We start from the raw sequence: 18,982 nt of genomic DNA, 5'->3' as shown, positions 1-18,982 counted from the left end.
TTTCTTCTATTCTACCAAATCTGGATAATACATTTTAATAATTCCATAGTAATTTTCTTTTGATATTCTAGTCAAAATTGTTAATAACTTACTCTTTGAAAGAGTTGTTAAGTTGAAAAGGCATTTTCTCCATCACATAACGATCTTGGGATTGGGATTTTATGGCTCTTTGCCTTCTGTTGTATTATATAAATAATGGCACCATCTTAATAATCCTTCCTTTTAAACTACTCTTAGTTACTTTCCAGAAACTGCTCTTGGGATTATAATATGTATGCATTTATCACAGCCTACTTCATATTATATTCTCTGACACTTTGCTCTAATACAGCTCTTTCTCCATGCTGTGCTATTAGTGTTATATATATTACATTTTTTGTGTGTTTTAAATCTGACAATATAGTGATGTTTTATAATTTATAATTGTTTTACAAAATTTTATGTATATTAAAAAGTTAAGAGAGGGGGCTGGGGATGTGGCTCAAGCGGTAGCGCGCTCGCCTGGCATGCGTGCGGCCCGGGTTCGATCCTCAGCACCACATACCAACAAAGATGTTGTGTCCGCCGAGAACTAAAAAATAAATATTAAAAAAAATTCTCTCTCTCCTGTCTCTCACTCTCTCTTTAAAAAAAAAAAAAGTTAAGAGAGGATATAAAAATATATTTATAAAAAATTTATATTCAACCATGTATTTGCCATTTCTAGAATAATTTTCTTTCAGTATAAAAATGACTGTTGTTTCCTTTAAGGTAGATCAGCTAACAATGAAATCTGTCAGTCATTATTTTTATCCAGGCATATTCTCCACCCCCCCTCACTTTTGAATGATACTTTTACTAGATACCAAATTCTTTTTGTTTGTTTTTGTAAAATCGAATTTTTAAAAAAATTTTAATTTGTTCTTGTTAGTTATACATGACAGTAGAATATATTGACATTATTTGTGGAGTATAGCTTCCCATTTTTGTAGTTGTACATGATGTGGAGTTTCACTGGTCATATTTTCAGATAGGAACACAGGAAAGTTATGTCTGATTCATTCTATTATCTTTCCTATTCACATCCCTTCTCCCTTCCCTTCATTCTCCTTTGTCTAATCCAGTGAACTTCTATCCTTCACCCTTATTGTGAATTAGCATCTGCATTCAGAGCAGCCTCTGATCTTTTGGGATTGGCTTATTTCATTTAGCATGATAGTCTCTAGTTCCATCCATTAATCAGCAAATGCCATAATTTTATTTTTCTTTACGGCTAAGTAATATTTCCATTGTGTATACATACCACATTTTCTTTATCCATTCATCTGTTGAAGGTCATTAGGTTGTTTCCATAGCTTAGCTATTGTGAATTGAACTGCTTAAACATTGATGTGGCCACATCACTGTGGTATGCTGATTTTAAGTCCTTTGGGTATTCCAAGGAGTGAATAACTTAACTGATGGGTCCCCCCTGCACTTTGAACATGGTCACTCTCACTGCTTTCTTTCCTCCACCAGTCATTAATTTTATCAGTACTTTCCTGTGTATGATTAATCATTTTTCTCTTCCTGCTTTCAAGATTTGTTATTTGTTGCTGGCTTTCAGTAGTTGGAATAGGATGTGCCTGTGTGGGGATCTTTTTGTATTTGTATTGAGCTGGTTGATCTTCTTGCATTTCTAGATTAATATTTTAAAAATCATTTTTAGGAGTTTTTGGCCATTATTTCTTTAAGTTTTTTTTTGTTGTTGTTGTTTTGTTTTAATCCCGTTACATAAATGCTGCTATTCTTGATGTTATCCCACAAGTTTATGAAAGTGTTTACTTATCTTTAATCTTTTCTTCTCTGTTCTTCAAACTGTATGATTTTTATTAGTTTTTCTTCAAGTTCCCTAATTGTTTTGTCATCTCAGATTCTGCTGTATGAAAGGGTAAAGTTTCTAAGCTGTAAAGCCTGAGTTAAAAAGTAAAGGACTAGGTATTGTAAAGTTTCTGAACTGCACACAGAACCTGAAATTCCTGAGGCAGTTAAGACAATGCCCGGTGCTGACCACTTAGTTGTTTAATAACCTAGGACCCTGTGCAGTTTGGCGCGTAGGCATTCAGGGCCCAAACCAATCAGTTTGAATGTATCCCCTCCTTAGGAATGACCAATCACCCGCGCCTGACCTATTCCTGCCAATGAATGTGCTAATCATGTATGAGAGGAGTTGTTCAATTTTCCCACGCCTCATGATGATTTGTTCTGATGTATGCAAAGCCCCCACCCTCCCCAAAAAGTGTACTTAAGCACTGCTTAACCTCTGCTCTGGGCTCTGGGCTGCTCTCCCTTCTTGAGTGAGCACGGAGCCCCAGCATGCTGGATTCTCAATAAATCCCCTTTTGCTGATTGCATGAGTCAGTCTCTTGGTGGTCTCTTCCTCCGACATTCGCTGGACCCTTACACTGTCCAACACTTATAGTGAATTTCTCTTTTAGTTATTGTACTTTTCAACTCCAGAATTTCCATTTGGTTCTTCTCTCTTTTTAATTATGTCTGACTCCTCCTTGAAAATTGTCATTTGTACATTTATTTTTTTTCATACTTTCCTTGAATTCTTCAAACATCATTTCATTTCCTTGAACATACATTGAAGACTCTGTCTGCCACATTAACTTCTAAAGGTACTCACACCATTTTTGTTGGTTTCCATTTTGTCTCTTTTATAGGTCCCACTTTACTTTTTCTTTGTCTATATTTTTTCTGGATATTGGATATTTCAGATAATCCAAAATCATGTCAACTCTGGTTTTTATTTCTCCACTGAAAGTGGTTGTCATTATTTTTTGTTTGTTTGCTTCTTTGTTTAGTAACTAACTTACACAAAATGGATGAGACCTGTTACTCCTCTGCTATGCAGTCCCTGATGTCTGCCTTCAAGCTGTTTGTTGGCATGTCTATGTTTGTGAGCCTGGTTTTCTAGGGATTACCCATATGTCTGTGTTGGTTAGGGTACAAACAGCTCTTAGACAGAGGTGTTTGGTTACCTGGAGCCAGAAAGGTCGTGTTCAGTTTATGGGCCTGGCTGTGAATAAGGGGACCCATTTAAAGATTGGGTAGTTGTCAAGTCTACTGGGCTCTTTAAAACTTTGTATCCATGTGTACAAAGCCTCAGGGTGGTCAGGTGAGTATCCTGACTTGGGCTCTCTCCAGTCTCAGCCATGAATGTGATTAGTCCATCCACAGCTATTACTTTTGGCTAGTAGAGCCACTGGACCCTCCACTCCTCCACCCCAGAGATCCTCACTTCTACTGTACTGAGCATGCTGCTGGGCGTGTGCATTGTGCACCACTCCATATTGAACCTTCCAAGCATCAGGAGGGAAGCTGCTGGTCCTCACAGCCTTACTGCCCAGGCAACACAGGATGGAGTTGAAAGGACAGGAGCAGCCCCGGGCTCAAATGCCATAGATTCTCACTATTCTTTCTCAAAGTTCAACAGTTGTTAAGGCATAAATGCTTTCCAGATTGTTATATGCCTTAGAGCAACTTCTAAAAATGCTGAAATGGTTGTTTGTCAATTTTCTTGCAGCTTGGTAATTGCTTTTTTTTTTTCTTTCAATTTTTTTTTCCTTTTAGTTGTAGATAGGCATAATACCTTTGTTTTATTTATTTATTTTTAGGCAGTGCTGAGGATCAAACCCAGTGCCTTACATGTGCTAGGCAAGCGCTCTACCACTGAGCCACAGCCCCCAACCCCAGCAGTTGATTTTTATAGGGAGGTTTTACCAGTCTCCTTACTCAGTCTGAAGTCCTGCCACTTCCCCTCTGCTCTTTTTATCAGCATCTCTTTTCTCAAGATTAAATACTCATGTACCTCTCTGAACACTAGCTTCTTTGAATCGTTTACCAGCCCTTCTTGCAGTACTAAAAAGTGAGCAGAGCCTAAGGTTTGTCTTCTGCAGTCTGTCGTCACACTCTCAGTGACATCCTACTTCCACATGCCTTAGTCTAGTCCTCTGTCCCCAATCTCTAGTACAATTCCACATGAAGGTCCTGTCAAAAACTTTAAATAGGGCAAAGAGGAGAGGTGAGGAGGGGGCAAAGAGGTAGGAAAGATAGTGGAATGAGACAGACATCATTACCCTAGATACATGTATGATTGCACGAATGGTGTGACTGCTTCACAAACAACCAGAGGAGTGAAAAATTCTGCCCCATTTGTGTACAATGAGTTGAAGAGCTTTCTACTGTCATGTATAACTGATTATAACTAATAAGTAAATAAATAAAGTCAACATGTTCTATAGTTAGCTCCCAAGCATTTCTTTTCATCTGACTTTTTAATGCCTTGCACAAAGTAGATAGTAATTCTGACAGGTGATTAGACTTGACAACACAACTGTTCTCTCATTCACCAGAGCTTGACAGTTTGGCCTCAGCTGTGACCTGTCATTTTTCCTCCTCCTATGTGTATTCATTTGCCTCTGAGATAGCGCGTTCAAGGTGCTTAGCATAGTGCTTGTTGCATAGTAATTACTCAGTTAAGGATGGTAGTTACTTTAAATTCTACCTTTGCAGTGTCTGTCTTCACCAAATATGAAGAAATGGCATGACAATGGAAAGAGTAGTAGACTGACAGTAAGCCTCGTTTATAGTTTAGTCTGCTACTTTTAACCATTTGACCTTAGAACACTCTCCTAATTTCTCTGAGCTACAGTTTCTTCATGTAAAAATTTTGACACCATTCATCATATTTTCCTAGAGATAAAGGTATGGATATATAGATCTGTTAGGGGAAATCAAATGAGATCATTAAACTTGTAAAATTAATATCTTACAAGGAAGCTATTACTCCCCCAGGTTTCATGCCAATTTCGGTCCCTGATTAACTTTCTTCCTTGTCTACAACATCAACTTCCAAGCTGGTTTCCCCACATCCCCGTAAAGCCATCCTGAAGAAGGGTAATCAGATCTAACGATATCCCTCCCATGTGCAAAAATCTGTATTAGATAAAGCACATCTAAACTCTGGAAGTTCTGATAGTATTAGCTCATATTGCCTTTTCTTCTTCATACCCTATTTTCTCATACTTATTTTCCACAAAATCCCAACTGCTCTCCTTTACTGAAGGAAGATGTTTCATGTACCGCTGCCTTGCACAGGTTTTCTCCCTAGACTAGTCTTCCTCACTTGCCTCCCCACCAAAGCCTGCACTCAGAGTTGGTGCTAAATGCTCCATTCCCTGTGAGGCTTTGAGTTACTTGTTTGCTTTGAATGAAAACACCAGGGCCTAATACAGCTTTCTTATCCTGCAGTGCCTTGACCATGTAGAAGTTCAGTATTTTAATGGGGGTTTCTTCTTTGTGGAATGTTTTCCTTCTCTTGTTAACAACCTATTGCAAGCAAGTGAAATAGACTTAATTTTGCCCTAAGAAATGGAGTTTAGTTTCTAATGATGAAGAATGCCTTGACCTAATGAAAAATTAAAATGTTCCAACAGATAGTAAGATGCCAGATCTTGTCATTCTCCTAGAGGTTTTTTTTTTTTTTCCTTCAAAGGAAATGCCATTTATGACAGCCTCATTATGAAATTTATGAAATAGTTTCGACTAAGTCCAAAGACATTTAATGCACTTGTGGTTAGTGAATCTCATTATACAGGTGCATCTTTTGAAAAATCTCTGTAGAATGACTTAATAATGTGACTTCACAAACCCTAGTAGTAACTAATTGAAGTGGTTGCCAGCTATCTGGAATTTTCTGGCTTAAAATTCTGCTTGACTGGGTGCTGGGGATATAGCTCAGTCAATTGAGTGCTTGCCTCACGCACAAGGCCTCAGGTTCAATCCCCAGCACCACAAAAAAATTCTGCATGATTTTTTTTTTGTCCCTTTCTGATGTTATACTAGATTAGTGGGCCTTAGATTTGTATATGCAGTGTTTTAAAATGCATAGTCTATAGCTTCTTCCCTCTAAAATTATGATTTCATAGATGGGAGTTTGTGTGTCTGCATTTTTAAAAGCCACCCAGGGGACTATGGATGTGGTTCATTGCCCAGCAAGTATAAGGCCCTGGATTTGATTCTCAGCACCATACACACAAAAATAAAATAAAATAAAACCTAAATATATTTAATATAGTTGATGGAAGTTATTATAGTGAGTTTTTAGATTGCCTAACCTAATTTTTAAATGTTTCTTTAAAAACAGAAACAGAAGATCTGTGGGAGCTTAACTTTGCAGCATCACATGCTGGAACCTGTTCAGCGGATTCCTCGGTATGAGATGCTCCTTAAGGACTACCTAAGGAAATTGCCCCCCGATTCCCCGGACTGGAATGATGCAAAAAGTAAATGGTTTTTTAAATTTTTTTTTTCTTCTCCATTATCAGATAATCAAGTGACCGTGCAGCCTGTTTCAAAGTGAGATGCATCTCACAGCTAGCTACTGTAGCCAAATATTGCTGTCAGAAAACAGTCTCACTGGAAATTATCAATGCCTCCATTAGGCAAGGCAGTTTTGAGCCCAAATCACAAGTTTAAAGCAATGCAAATCACATTTACCACTCTGGATTCACTTTAATCACCAACTGTGAAATATAAAACTATAGTCTTAGAGACATCCGGAATAGCAATACACAATTACCATCTCACAGGAAGAACACAGCCATTTGAAATTACAAGTGCTGCTGTTTAATTAGATAGGTCAATGCATACCAAGAATACCAAGATGGCATTTAATATGTAAAAATAACCTAAGTACTGTTGGCCTCACCTACCCAAGATACAATGGGAAATGGTGTTTTTATTGTCTATTAACTTTTTCCTCAAGAAAACTTTATTCCAGTTCTTTTAGTTGTTTTTGATTCTTTCATTAGATTAAAATGAAAGGTTTTGTTTTGTTTTGTTTTGTTTTAAGATTCATAAATTCTGCTAATACTTCAGGTTTCTTGTACAGTTTCTGTGTATGTGGTTTTGTACCTCCGTGCAGGGGATTGACCTTGGGTCCTTTCGAATCACATGCTGAGCACATGCTGTATCACTGAGGCACATCTCTAGCCCTCTGGCACAGTTTGAAAAATCATTCAACTGTTAAGAGATGAAAATTTAAGGAATCAAAATGGCTTGATATTTAGTAAGCACTGACGATACTCATGTACAGTCTTAATGCCACAATTTCCTTTTCTAATTTCTTGCCCTCTATTATAAGGGGACCATGGTATGAAAAAAGAGGAACATAAAACATCTTTGACCCTGGATCCTGAGTCTTTTCCTGAACATAAACTGCCTCTTATATGTTCCTCATACCATCCAAGTGACCTGTGAAACTTCTCTTTCCATTTACCCTTTTTGTAGTTTAGCTTGATTTTGGCTCACCATCTTCTCCCAGCCCAGTGCTCCCCAGGAACTGTGCCTCACCCCCATTTTTTGTCCATCTGGCTCAAGTGCTGGGTTCCAGTGGCAGAGCCAGTGGTGGATTGGAGGTGGAATCACTTGCTCTTCCTGGAACTCATCTCTTGAGCAGTGGCCCCACTCCATCTTACTTTGGCTCCCTCTAACCTGGTTCCTATCTCAGGTGCACAGAATTGCCCAAATCTGTAAAGAACTCTCAAACATGTAAATAAAATGCAGTGTCTTCTATATTCAAAGACGGTCTTTGCCTAAGATACTCATGTCAAAAGCAAGAAAGTTGTGGGACATAGTAGGGCATTTCATTACTTGTTTTGGCTTTGCATTAATAGTTACAATTAAATTCTAAGGAAATCACAGAAGAAGGACTTTTAGACCTAAAAGTGGAAAGGGAAGTAACAAAAGTGCATTCTGTTCAGCAGGGCAAAGAAGACGGAAAATGTAGTCCAGAAGGGAGGGGGTTGCTGCGGTAACAGAATTGAGCAGGCCAGCATTCACAAGACAGAAAAGAAGGGAAGAGAACAGAACATGACTTAGGATTGAAAAGTATTCCCTGGGGTTGATCCAGCAGGCCCTCAGCATTCACAGGTCTTCATTCTCAGCCCCAGAGCTCCTACAATGTCCATATCAGAGAGTTCTCACTAACACCCACCCCAGAAACAATACTGACTCTAGAAGACTCCCTTTCATCAGACCTAGGCTAGAATTCTGAGTGCATTTTCACAGAGAAAGTTTTATCGTGCTTAGTGGTTCATTTGCTTACGAAACTAGTAAAATACTTTCTGTCGAAATGTTGTAGAACTTTGAGTCAGAAAACCCAGTTTCAGATCTGGCCTTCAACCTCAGAGTTGTGTGACCTTGGCCAAGTCACATCTCTTCCTCATTTCTTTTATATGGAGCAAATATATTTACTGTTCAAGGCTGTTTTAATAACATAAGAATTGATTATAGTAGTCCTCTCTTACCTGCAGGGGATACCTTCCAAGATGTTCCACAGAAGCCTAAAACCACAGTCTTAAACATAGGGTTCAGTACTGGGTTTTCCCCCCTTATACCTACATACCTATGTTTAAATTTAGCTTATAAATTAGGTACAGTAAAGAGATTAACAAATAATAATATATAGCAATTATAATAGTACACTGTAACAAAACTTATTTAAAACTTATTGTTTGATTTCTGGAATTTTCCATGTAATATTTTCAGACTGTAGTAAAAAATAGAAGGACTACCTGTGTATGAAAGCACCTGACAAAGTTCCTTGAATCTAATTAATGTACGCTGTAAATGCTTATTGACTTTTCATGGTCTATATGAACTCAATATACCTGTGAGCCTCATCATCGTACATGACTTTATACAAGGAAGTACCCTTTGAGTTCAGTTAGTCTGCTTACAAATTAAGTTTTGAAGGTATACAGTTTGTAAGTGGAAATTGCTGCTACTTTCATTGTGTTTTTTGGTCTCAGATTTCTTATTTAAGTATGTAAATTATTCAATTATATAGTAGCCCAGGAAGGACAAAACATATTTATTTACTTTTCTTTTTTTCCCATTTAGAATCACTTGAAATTATATCTACAGCAGCAAGCCATTCTAATAGTGCAATAAGAAAAATGGTAAGTGGTTTTTAGAGGAGACAGGAACTTTATGGTTAGATAATTATCATAACATAGTCTAATACTATCTGTAGGTTTGGACCAAAGTGAACAGATAGAAGTAAACAAGAAAAAACATTTGCAAAATGTCTCATTTTTCCTGGAGTAACCCTCTCCCCTTATTCTCTCAGGTTTCAATTTACGGATACATTTTTATGCCAAAAAAAAATACATTCACTCCCAATCCCTTCTAAATGATGCAGATTTTAGTTAAGGTCATGGTATTATTATTCATGTCACTTAATTGACACCTCCTGTATTTGATCTTGCTGTATTTTGTTTTAATTTCCCAGGAGAACCTAAAGAAACTCTTGGAGATTTATGAAATGTTGGGAGAAGAAGAAGACATTGTAAACCCTTCCAATGAACTCATAAAAGAAGGACAGATCCTCAAGCTAGCTGCGCGGAACACGTCAGCACAAGAACGCTATCTTTTCTTAGTGAGTATTCTAGTGTTGGCAAGATACATAAGAAAAATTTACCAAAAAGGAATAATTTACAAAAAGAAAAATTGTTGTTTACATCTTGGAAAAGTACAATGCTTATTTGCTTGCTCCCCAAAATAATTACATCTGAGGCTGGGGATATAGCTCAGTTGGTGGAGTGCTTGCCTTGCATGTACAAGGCCCTGGGTTCAATCCCCAGCACCACAAAGAAATAAAATGAAAAATATTTTTAGGGCTGGGGTTGTGGCTCAGTGGTAGAGTGCTCACCTAGCACGTGCAGGGCCCTGGGTTTGATCCTCAGCACCACATAAAAATAAAATGTTTTTAAACTATATATATATATATTTTTTTTTAAATATATATATATATTTTAAATATATATATATATTTAAAATATATATATATATTTAATTACATTTGCTTTGATTTAGTAAACACTGTTAGGAGTTTGACGGAATAGTCTAAGTAACTAAAATTTAACTATTTTTGGTTTACTTTATGGGTATAATTTACTTTAGTAGAGCATATTGAAGACAATTTAGCCTTGAATTCCATGATAATGCTAATAGTGCATATGCAGGGTCTGGTATACTTTCTGAAATCCTCCTTGTCTACTTGTTTCCTTTCATTTTCAACATAATGGGCACCATTTCCTGAGTATTTTGTTGCCATACTATTTCCTGACAGCAGTTCTCCTAATCATCTGTAATCACTTTTTTAATCATTCTAGAGTGAAAAAAAAAAACTGAATGGGCAAGATTGTAAGGCTATGTCTAAAGTATTTATAGGGAAAGTGTGATTGCTACACAGTTCCTTTTCACCATTACCAGTCCTTGTCCCTTCCTTCACTTCCTGGAAATGACAGTCTGGGGCTTATCTCAAATGTAGTATTCTTTCTGGGGCATCCAGGCCATTATTATTATTATTTTAAGTTTCTGTCCACGTGACCTGTATTTCTTTGTTACCTTAGTGAATTCTGATTATTTTCTGTATCTAATAAAATAAGGATCATAATGGCTAGCATTGACAAAGAGCAAGCACACATTGAATAGTGGTTCAGTCAACCAGCTTTATTATGATGGTCATTAAAGGCAAAGAACAAAGACTCATTGGTGAAGAGGCTGCCTAGGCAGACTTTTCTGCTTCCAGGCATTCATTTCACAGAGTTGTTCTTAAGGCCTGAGAAGTTTCTATCTACTGCGTCCAGCCTTCTTTGAAAAGAAACCTTATACAAGCTGTCATGAAGAGGAATGTTCAGTATCTGTCAGTCATTTTTTTAAAAAAGAACATTTGCCTACCATGTGACCCAGTTGTTCCACTCCAAGTCTGTTCAACTCAAGGAAATTGAAAACACATGTCCACCCAAAAACTTGTGTATCAACATCCATAATGGCATTATTCATCTTAGCCCCAAACCATGAGCAACCCAAATGTTTATCAGTGATGGATGGTTAAAGTGTGGTACATCTATGCAATGGGCTATCCTATGATGTCAATAAAAAGAATTTATGTCAATAAAAAGGAATGTAGTACTGATAATATATGACATGGATGAAATCTTGAAAACTGTCAAATGAAAGAAGTCAGTCACAAAAGGCCACATACTCTGATTCCATTGATATGGAATTCCATTGTCTAGAATAGGCAAATGCACCAATTACATACTTGGTGGTTGCCTAAGCCTGGTGGGAAGAAGAAATGGGCACAAGGTTTCATTTTAGAGTTCCAGAACTAGTAGTGTTGGTTTACTACTATATTAAAAACAATTTTAAAAAAAAAAGATAAATTTGTGTAATATATTAATTTTCTTTGTTTTTAAAATGTATGAATATTATCTAACTATAAAGTCCTTATTTGAGCTAAAGAGAAGTACACCACCTTTCCCAGGTGATACAGAGAACTAAATAGACCTAAATATTATTATTCAAGAATGGTAAGGAGGTTAAAAGACAGATCCCAACAGGAGTGCTCTTCCTACCATGGGGAGGGGACAGCAGTGAAGAGGCAGAGGGCACAAGCACAAGGTGGGCAGGAGCCTTTGTGGCTTCCACAGGAGATAATGGGCAAGGCCGTAAAAGGCTTGGGATGGGCAAGTTTGAACTGCAGTGAGCTCCTGGGCATAGGGGCTGCTGTCTGCCTGACTTTGGGGGTAATTCTGGCAGGGGAATCAGCAGCCCAGCTTGATGAGGAAGGAGTGTTTGAGGGTGTTTGCTCCCGTACAGAAAGTGTGCTCACAGGTGACTCCTAGACTGTCTCTAGGAACTGGGTCACCTGGGAGGATCAGTCCCTTCAGTATGAGCAAGGAATGAAGATGTCCAGGCATCAACAACATAGAATTAAAAAGTCAGCTTAATATAATTTTCTGGGTAAAATCCTGCAGGAATCAATGTCTGCTCTGTCTTTACATTATAGGTCCTTTTCCTTCTTCCTCATTAGGGTTGCAGTCTCTATAGTTAAACTTTTTAGTTCTGTGTCTAACCAATTGTCTTGGTTTAATTTTCACATTTCAAAATTATTCTGGAAATAGTTTGAGGTCAAGGATCTTGATGCTAAGCCAAATGAAGCTGCTGTTTGGAAGAGAGGTGGCAGGAGCCTTGGGCGTGGGGGATGGGGGGAATATGGCAGTTAGCAACTGAGGAAAAGACCCATCTTGATCCAGTTCCCATTGGCTGTCAAACATACCACACCATTACCTCCCAGGAGAGTGGAGTGATGCTGTAGGAATTTTAGGAAACCATGTGTTTTGAAGGCCATTCTAGAATCACATATTGTGTAGGTTCCATTCATTGAATCCACTCTCTGAGACTCTGCTTGTCGTGTTTATTCCTAGGGAACATCTTGTTCTTCTATAAGTGGAAACTTCAAAAGTAGCATTTTCCTTTTCTTTTCTCTCTAGTGAGAAAATGAAGGCAAGCTTTTGATTCCCTACTACAGGATATTAAATTTGGCTTAAAAGTCAAACTATGTTTAGAATCTGATTCCATATCCAAATGCTCCTTACTCATTTCTATTTGCTTGCTTCCACACTACATTTTCACTTCTTTATGTTGATGTAGGTTACTCTGTTAACTAGATCACTACTGATATGTGGAAGCTAATCCACAACAAGGGAACTAGGGAAGAATAGATACTCAGTAGATTAGACAAAAATGAATGAAGGGAAGGGAGGGGGGATAAGAAAAGGAAAGACAGTGGAAGGAATCAGAAATAATTTTTCTGTGTTCTTACATGATACACCATAGTGAATTTTGAACCATCATGTACACCCACAAAAATGGGGTCCTAAGTAGAATAAGATATATTCCATACTTGTACAATTATATCAAAATGAATTCTTCTATTGCGTAACTAAAAAGAACCAATTAAAAAAAAAGAAGTTAAGCACATACACAATAAAATCACCTTATCTGGGATCTGAAGGTTTTAAAATAAGAATCCCTAAATTATTCCACAAAATGACCCAAGAGTTTTTATTCTTGGCCTTTTGTAGTTGTTCTATTCCTTGTTAGAGCTTGCTAGGTAATTTTTTTTCCTTATTTAAACTTTAAATATACAGATCAGTCACTGTAAATTTCCTCCAACACTCTTCTTTTACCTTCTAAAACAAACTTCAATGAAATTATAACTGGTGAGACAATGAAATTGTATTATTTCAGTGAACATATTGTAAGAGGTTAGAAATACTTGCACACTAGAGATCAAGCGAGGAGATCACCCCGCCCTTTTGTGGTACTGGGGATTAAACTCGGGGCCAGTCAACTACTGAGCCACATCCCCAGCACTATTTTTTATTTTATTTAGAGACAGAGTCTCACTGAGTTGCTTAGTGCCTTGATTTTGCTGAGGCTGGCTTTGAACTCACCATCCTCCTGCCTCAGCCATCTGAGCCACTGGGATTACAGGCGTAAGCCACCACGCCCACTCCTCCCCCCAACCCCGCGCCCCTTTTTTTAAAAAGATTAGATTGAGAACTTGCTTCTAGGTCTTGTCACAACCTAGGACTTCTACAGATGACCTCATCACTCAGTGCTTTGCTGATTACCACTTCTGAAGTATGGATAGGAAGAAAGTGAATCTCCTATAGTGAAAAAAAAAAGTCATTGTTGGTGCTACGGCTGCTGCAACTTCTTCTTTCAGTATGAGGGGAAACCCAGAGACAAGAGATTCTCTTAGTAGTGGTAACAGGACTTTTGCCACAGGAACAAGATTCAGAAAGGGAGTAGGACCAGCTACCTTCTTTTTCACAGATATGGCACCTAATCTTTGTGAAGCAATATTTTATATCCTGTAAAAGCTCCTACTTTCATCTCTGTGAATACAGAAGGTATTTATTAACCCCAGCATTAGACTGTGATCAGAGTTCTTTAAGGATAATATGTAGTTATTTACAATTTATTCTGTGAAGTCCTACCAAGGAAGAGTTTCAGGGAGGTAGTCCTGAAAGCATGAAAAGGAAAGAGAAACATATTTATATCTGTCTGTCATCTTATGAGAATAACTACCAAAGGCAAATGCTAAGATCCTCCATATTCATGTATTTATACGTCTATAAACTAACAAGACTATAAAGCGAACCTGAACACAAGTATCAGGTAACTTGACTCTTTTATGCTATAATACTACATTTGTCACTCCATTTTCAGAAACAATTTGGTTAAGTGTGAGCTGTCCTTGTGGTGGTGGCTCTGCAGCCCCTCCAACATACAGTCTTAACTAAATCTCCTCCTGAGGGAATTGGAAGGGAGAGGGAAAGAAATGTTAACTCAAAAAGTTAGCAAACAGGCCAGATGTGGTTGTGCATGCCTGCAGTCCCATCAATTTGGGAGGTTGAGGCAGGAGGACTGCAAATTCCAGGCCAGCCTCAGCAATTTAGAGAGGCCCCGTCTCAAAAAGGGCTGGGATGTAGCTCAGTGGTAGAGCACCCTGGGTTCAATCCTCAATGCCACCCCTTCCCCAGAAAATTAGTAAGGTATGGGCTTAGTCAAGCTACAATATGGAATTGGCAATGAGAACATTGGGAGATTTTTCAAATCTCCAAATTCTGTCTTACTACAATGAGGCTGTCGTGGCCATACACAGCACTTAGTGAGCTGTTAATGATAAAGGCTTATGTCCTCTACTAGAAATATAGATGATACTAGAATATATGTCAAATGCATTTAGTGCTCTTTTAATACTATGTTCCCCTGTGTGGAACTGAAATTTATGATGACAGTGGTTATAGGAAGTTACAAAATGATGAACGAGAAACAACTGGTGAGAAATATACTTTCAGAATGAGCACAATGGACTGTGTCACATAAACATGTTGATGCTTTAAATATCCATTGATGTGTCTCCTCTTAGAACATAGTATGGAGCCAAGCAGAGGGCTTGGGAGGAAAGCTCGAGAATCAAATCCTAGAAGAGCATAAAATAAGACAACTTGTTTAATTTAAGTAACTTGTATGTGCAAAGTACCGTGCTAAATACTTACCATTCGGTTTCCTCATTTAATCTTTTTAGCAACCAGTGACTTGCAGATAATGACCCCGAAGCATGAGGGTTCACACACCTCCTAAGCAGTAAAGTCAGGGCTTATAGTAAAATTTTAGAGAAAATTTGAAAAAGAACAAATTGAGAAACCTTGATGAAGCATGTAAAAAAAAAAAATCTGTTATAATTTAGGGCAAATGCTGTTGGAAAAGCAAAAGATAATTTTTAGTTCCTAGTAACTCTTGCTTAAGAAAAATATATGTAACCCTTGAAACAATTTAAATAACAAATATGAAGTAAGAAGTATGGACCTGTTCTTAGAAATCTGCCCACAAATTAAACCAAATATTTATAGAGTTTTATTTCTCTGTATGCTTTAACATATTCAAAAGTGAAATAGCTGGGCGTGATGGCACATGCCCAGCAGCTGAGGAGGCTGAGGCAGGAGAATCACAAATTCAAGGCCAGCCTGAACAACTTAGCGAGAACCTGTCTCAAAATTAAAAAAAAGGCTTGAAATTTAGCTCAGTGGTAAAGCACCCCTGGGTTCAATCCTCTGTACCCCTCTCACCAAAAAAGTGAAATAAATGCTTTCACAAAGTCATTAAAAAATCAGTTTCTGTTATGTCAGTCTTATATTGTTCATGATCCTAGCAAGGACTGTTCATTGTTGACCAGAAATGAGGCACAATGTACATAATAATTTTGATTCAGTTTCAAAATAAAAACCTTTCTTTTCTTTTTTTCTTTTAAGTACACCTTATCAAGACAAGAATAAGGTCATTCCTTTAAAAACCTCTTGATACTAACTGATGGTTTTTCTGTAAATTTACTTGATAAATTTTGAAGATTCAAGGATTCATAGGTCTGTGCTGACGTATCAGGATATTTTTTTTCTCTCTCTCTTTTTTTTTTCTTTTTTCTGATACTGGGGATTGAACCCAGGGGCATTTTGCCACTAAGCTATATTCCCCCAGTCCCTTTTAGTTTTTATTTTGAGATAGGGTCTTGCTAAGTTGCGAGGTTGGTCTCAAACTTGCAATTCTCCTGCCTCAGCCTCCTAAGTAGCAGGGGTTACAGGTGTGTACCTCTTCTCCCAGCTCTTTTCTTTCTTTTCTTTTCTTTTCTTTTTTTTTTTTTTTTTTTGTAGTACCAGGGACTGAACCAAGGGGTACTCAACCACTGATCCTCCTGCCTCAGCCTCCTGAGTAACTGGGGTTACAGTGTGTACTATTGCACCTGACCAGGAATTTAACTTCCAAAGTTAAGAACTTCAAAAAATAAAATAAATTTTAAAAAAAGAATTTCAGTTAAGGATTGGGGATATAACTCAGTGATAGAGAACTTGTCTGGCATGAGACCCTGGAGATCCTCAATACCATTTACAAAAAAAAAAAAAAAAGCCAGGCACAGTGGCGCACATTTATAATCTCTGCAATTTGGGAGGCTGAGGCAGGAGGATTGCAGTTTCAAAGCCAGCCTCAGCAACTTAGTGAGGCCTGTCTCAAAATAAATAAATAAAGGATTGGGGACATGTCCCAGTGGTTAAGCATCCATTGCTTCAATCCCTGGTACTATAAATAAATAAACAGGAACAAAAGAAAAAAACATAACAACTTCAATTCCTACTATATCAAAGGTCCTCAATAAATTTTTATCAGACTTATTGAACTAATTTTCTTAAAGCAGTGGTATAAAAAGGTGATTGATTTACTTACATATTAGTAAAATATTTGAATCATGAAAGGAAACTATTTCAAAAATTGTATGATTTTCTTTTTTAAAAAATGTAAGCATAAAAATCTTAATGTAGGGGTAAATTTTCCTCAAGTAGGAAGTACCATATTCCCTGGAATTCCAAGGAATTTCTGTCCAGGTCTACTTTTAGTATTGGTCAGTTTTGGGCTGGGGATGTGGCTCATGCGGTAGCGCACTCACCTGGCATGCGTGCAGCCCGGGTTCAGTCCGCAGCACCACATACAAACAAAGATGTTGTGTTTGCCAAAAACTAAAAAATAAATATTAAAAAAAAATACTCTCTCTCCCTTCCTCCCTCCCTCTCTCTTCTCTCTCTCTCTCTCTCTCTCTCTCAAAAAAAAAAAATTGGTCAGTTTTCCTTATTTTCTCTATTTCTTGTGTATTGATATACATTCTGTTTCTTGCAGTTCAACAACATGTTACTGTACTGCGTGCCCAGATTCAGCTTGGTAGGCTCAAAATTCACAGTTCGGACCAGGGTTGGCATCGATGGAATGAAAATTGTAGAGACTCATAATGAAGAATATCCATACACATTCCAGGTGTCTGGAAAAGAGAGAACACTGGAACTACAGGCCAGGTAAGAGAATCATTGCTGTCCCAATGCTTATCCCAAACATCAGAGTAAATTATAGCTCAAGAGTAGTGCTGAGGGCTTTTTCCCAAGTGAGTGCTACAGACCCCTGGGAATCTGACTGGATATAAATAGAGAGCTGGGAGCTCTTGAAGAACAGACATCATGACTTCCTCTCCCCACGGTGCTTGGGTCAGTAAGCATTCACTCAGTTATTATCTCTTCAGAATAACAAGGTACTAGAAAGATGAGTTTGCTGCATGTTGTCAGAGTCTTGACACTTGGAAGAAATTGCTCTCCCCTAATCAGCCTTCTATTCCTCCTCTTGCTTCTCAAATATTTGTTTGATGACTATTCCATACTAAACTGCCGAGTCCTTTAGGGGCTCTGTATTCTTGGAGCCTAGGAGCACTTTGATGGAAAGAAATGTTTGACAGGGTAATCAAAGTAATGATCCCCTGCCACAGCCAGTTGTAAGATACATGAAGGAGTCCTTTGGCAATCAGAACTTCGAGAATATGGCTCCAATTATGCACCTTATTGAGTAGGAGAGAAAGGGTTGGAGTTCTGAACTAACTTTTCCTAGGAAGAACTAGGAAAACCACAGCAATCATAGCTGACTACCTTATGCATGAACCTCTGAAAGACAAGGTGCTGTCAGGATGTGAAATAAATCTGCTTTAAAAGACAGTTTTCCATTTAGCCTACAAAGGCCTAGCAAGGCGAAAATGTGGACACTCCATAAGATCACAGATCTGAGGGTAAAGTACCAATCCCAGTTCTAACTGTGTTGGTGCCGATAATCCATGTAGAGTCAGAGAGCCCTTCTGTTCCCCTGTACACAGCATGTGGTTCCGGTTGCCCAGGTGAATTCACCTTGATTTACATATAATCACCGTCTAGGAGTTTAATATTCAAGCTTTCAACAAAAAAAAATTATTTATTTATTTATTTATTTATTTATTTTGGTACTGAGGATTGAACTCAGGGGCACTCGACCACTGTGCCACAATCCCAGCCCTATTTTGTAGTTTATTTAGAGACAGGGTCTCACGGAGTTGCTTAGCGCCTCACTTTTGTTGAGGCTGGCTTTGAACTCGTGATCCTCCTGTCTCAGCCTCCTGAGTCACTGGGATTACAGGTGTGTGACACTGCATCTGGCAAGAATATATCATTTTATCTAGAATCTGTGCCCAGGAGGTCTGATCATTGGTGAGATTACCACTATGGAAGGTGTAGCAAACTGGGAAAGTTTGAAGGAACAGCCAATTCTTTGATTTCTCACAAAGAATTTGTATTGAAAACCCCATTAATAAGGGAGCAATCAGGGGATACTGTGAAGATTAGCAGGTAGCATTTCAAGTGAGTTTAAAAGGTAGAGGGCTTGGCTTTTGAGGGTCATGGTTATCCTGCCTCATGGTAGGATTTGGGCCTCAGCCACCCAAACTCATGAGAAAATGTATGATGCTGTGTTGTAGGCTTTTGATGTGAGGCCTCACTCAGTGTCTGAGTTATTGGCCCTGGCAATAGGGAGCACTCATCAATTCTATGATCATTATAGAAATCTTAATTGTAGAAGAATTAAGGTGCTGCATATTTCAAAAAATAGAAAATAAAAAAGACTGCAAAAAAAAAATCGCAGCATACTTCCAAATCTACAAACCCAAGAGGTATTACATCAGAGGAGAGAATGCAAAGAT

General features: G+C 38.0%; 1 protein-coding gene across 12 annotated transcripts in view; it reads left to right on the top strand.

The window, feature by feature from the left end:
- The window catches only part of Fgd4 (FYVE, RhoGEF and PH domain containing 4), a 200,284-nt gene that overhangs the window by 161,423 nt on the left and 19,879 nt on the right, over positions 1-18,982 (top strand). For 10 of the 12 annotated variants that reach the window (XM_040280817.2, XM_078014912.1, XM_078014914.1 and 7 more), the window contains 4 exons: positions 6,173-6,311; positions 8,932-8,990; positions 9,323-9,469; positions 17,116-17,288. In XM_040280817.2, the coding sequence (XP_040136751.2) occupies positions 6,173-6,311; positions 8,932-8,990; positions 9,323-9,469; positions 17,116-17,288 (518 nt within the window). Of the gene's footprint in view, positions 1-6,172; positions 6,312-8,931; positions 8,991-9,322; positions 9,470-17,115; positions 17,289-18,982 lie in introns of those variants that run through there. The other 2 variants (XR_013422988.1, XR_013422987.1) reach the window with 1 other exon arrangement.

This window comes from Ictidomys tridecemlineatus, chromosome 6 (assembly GCF_052094955.1).
Source record: "Ictidomys tridecemlineatus isolate mIctTri1 chromosome 6, mIctTri1.hap1, whole genome shotgun sequence".
Taxonomy (NCBI): Eukaryota; Metazoa; Chordata; class Mammalia; order Rodentia; family Sciuridae; genus Ictidomys; species Ictidomys tridecemlineatus.
This window is presented reverse-complemented; position numbering and strand designations above follow the sequence as displayed.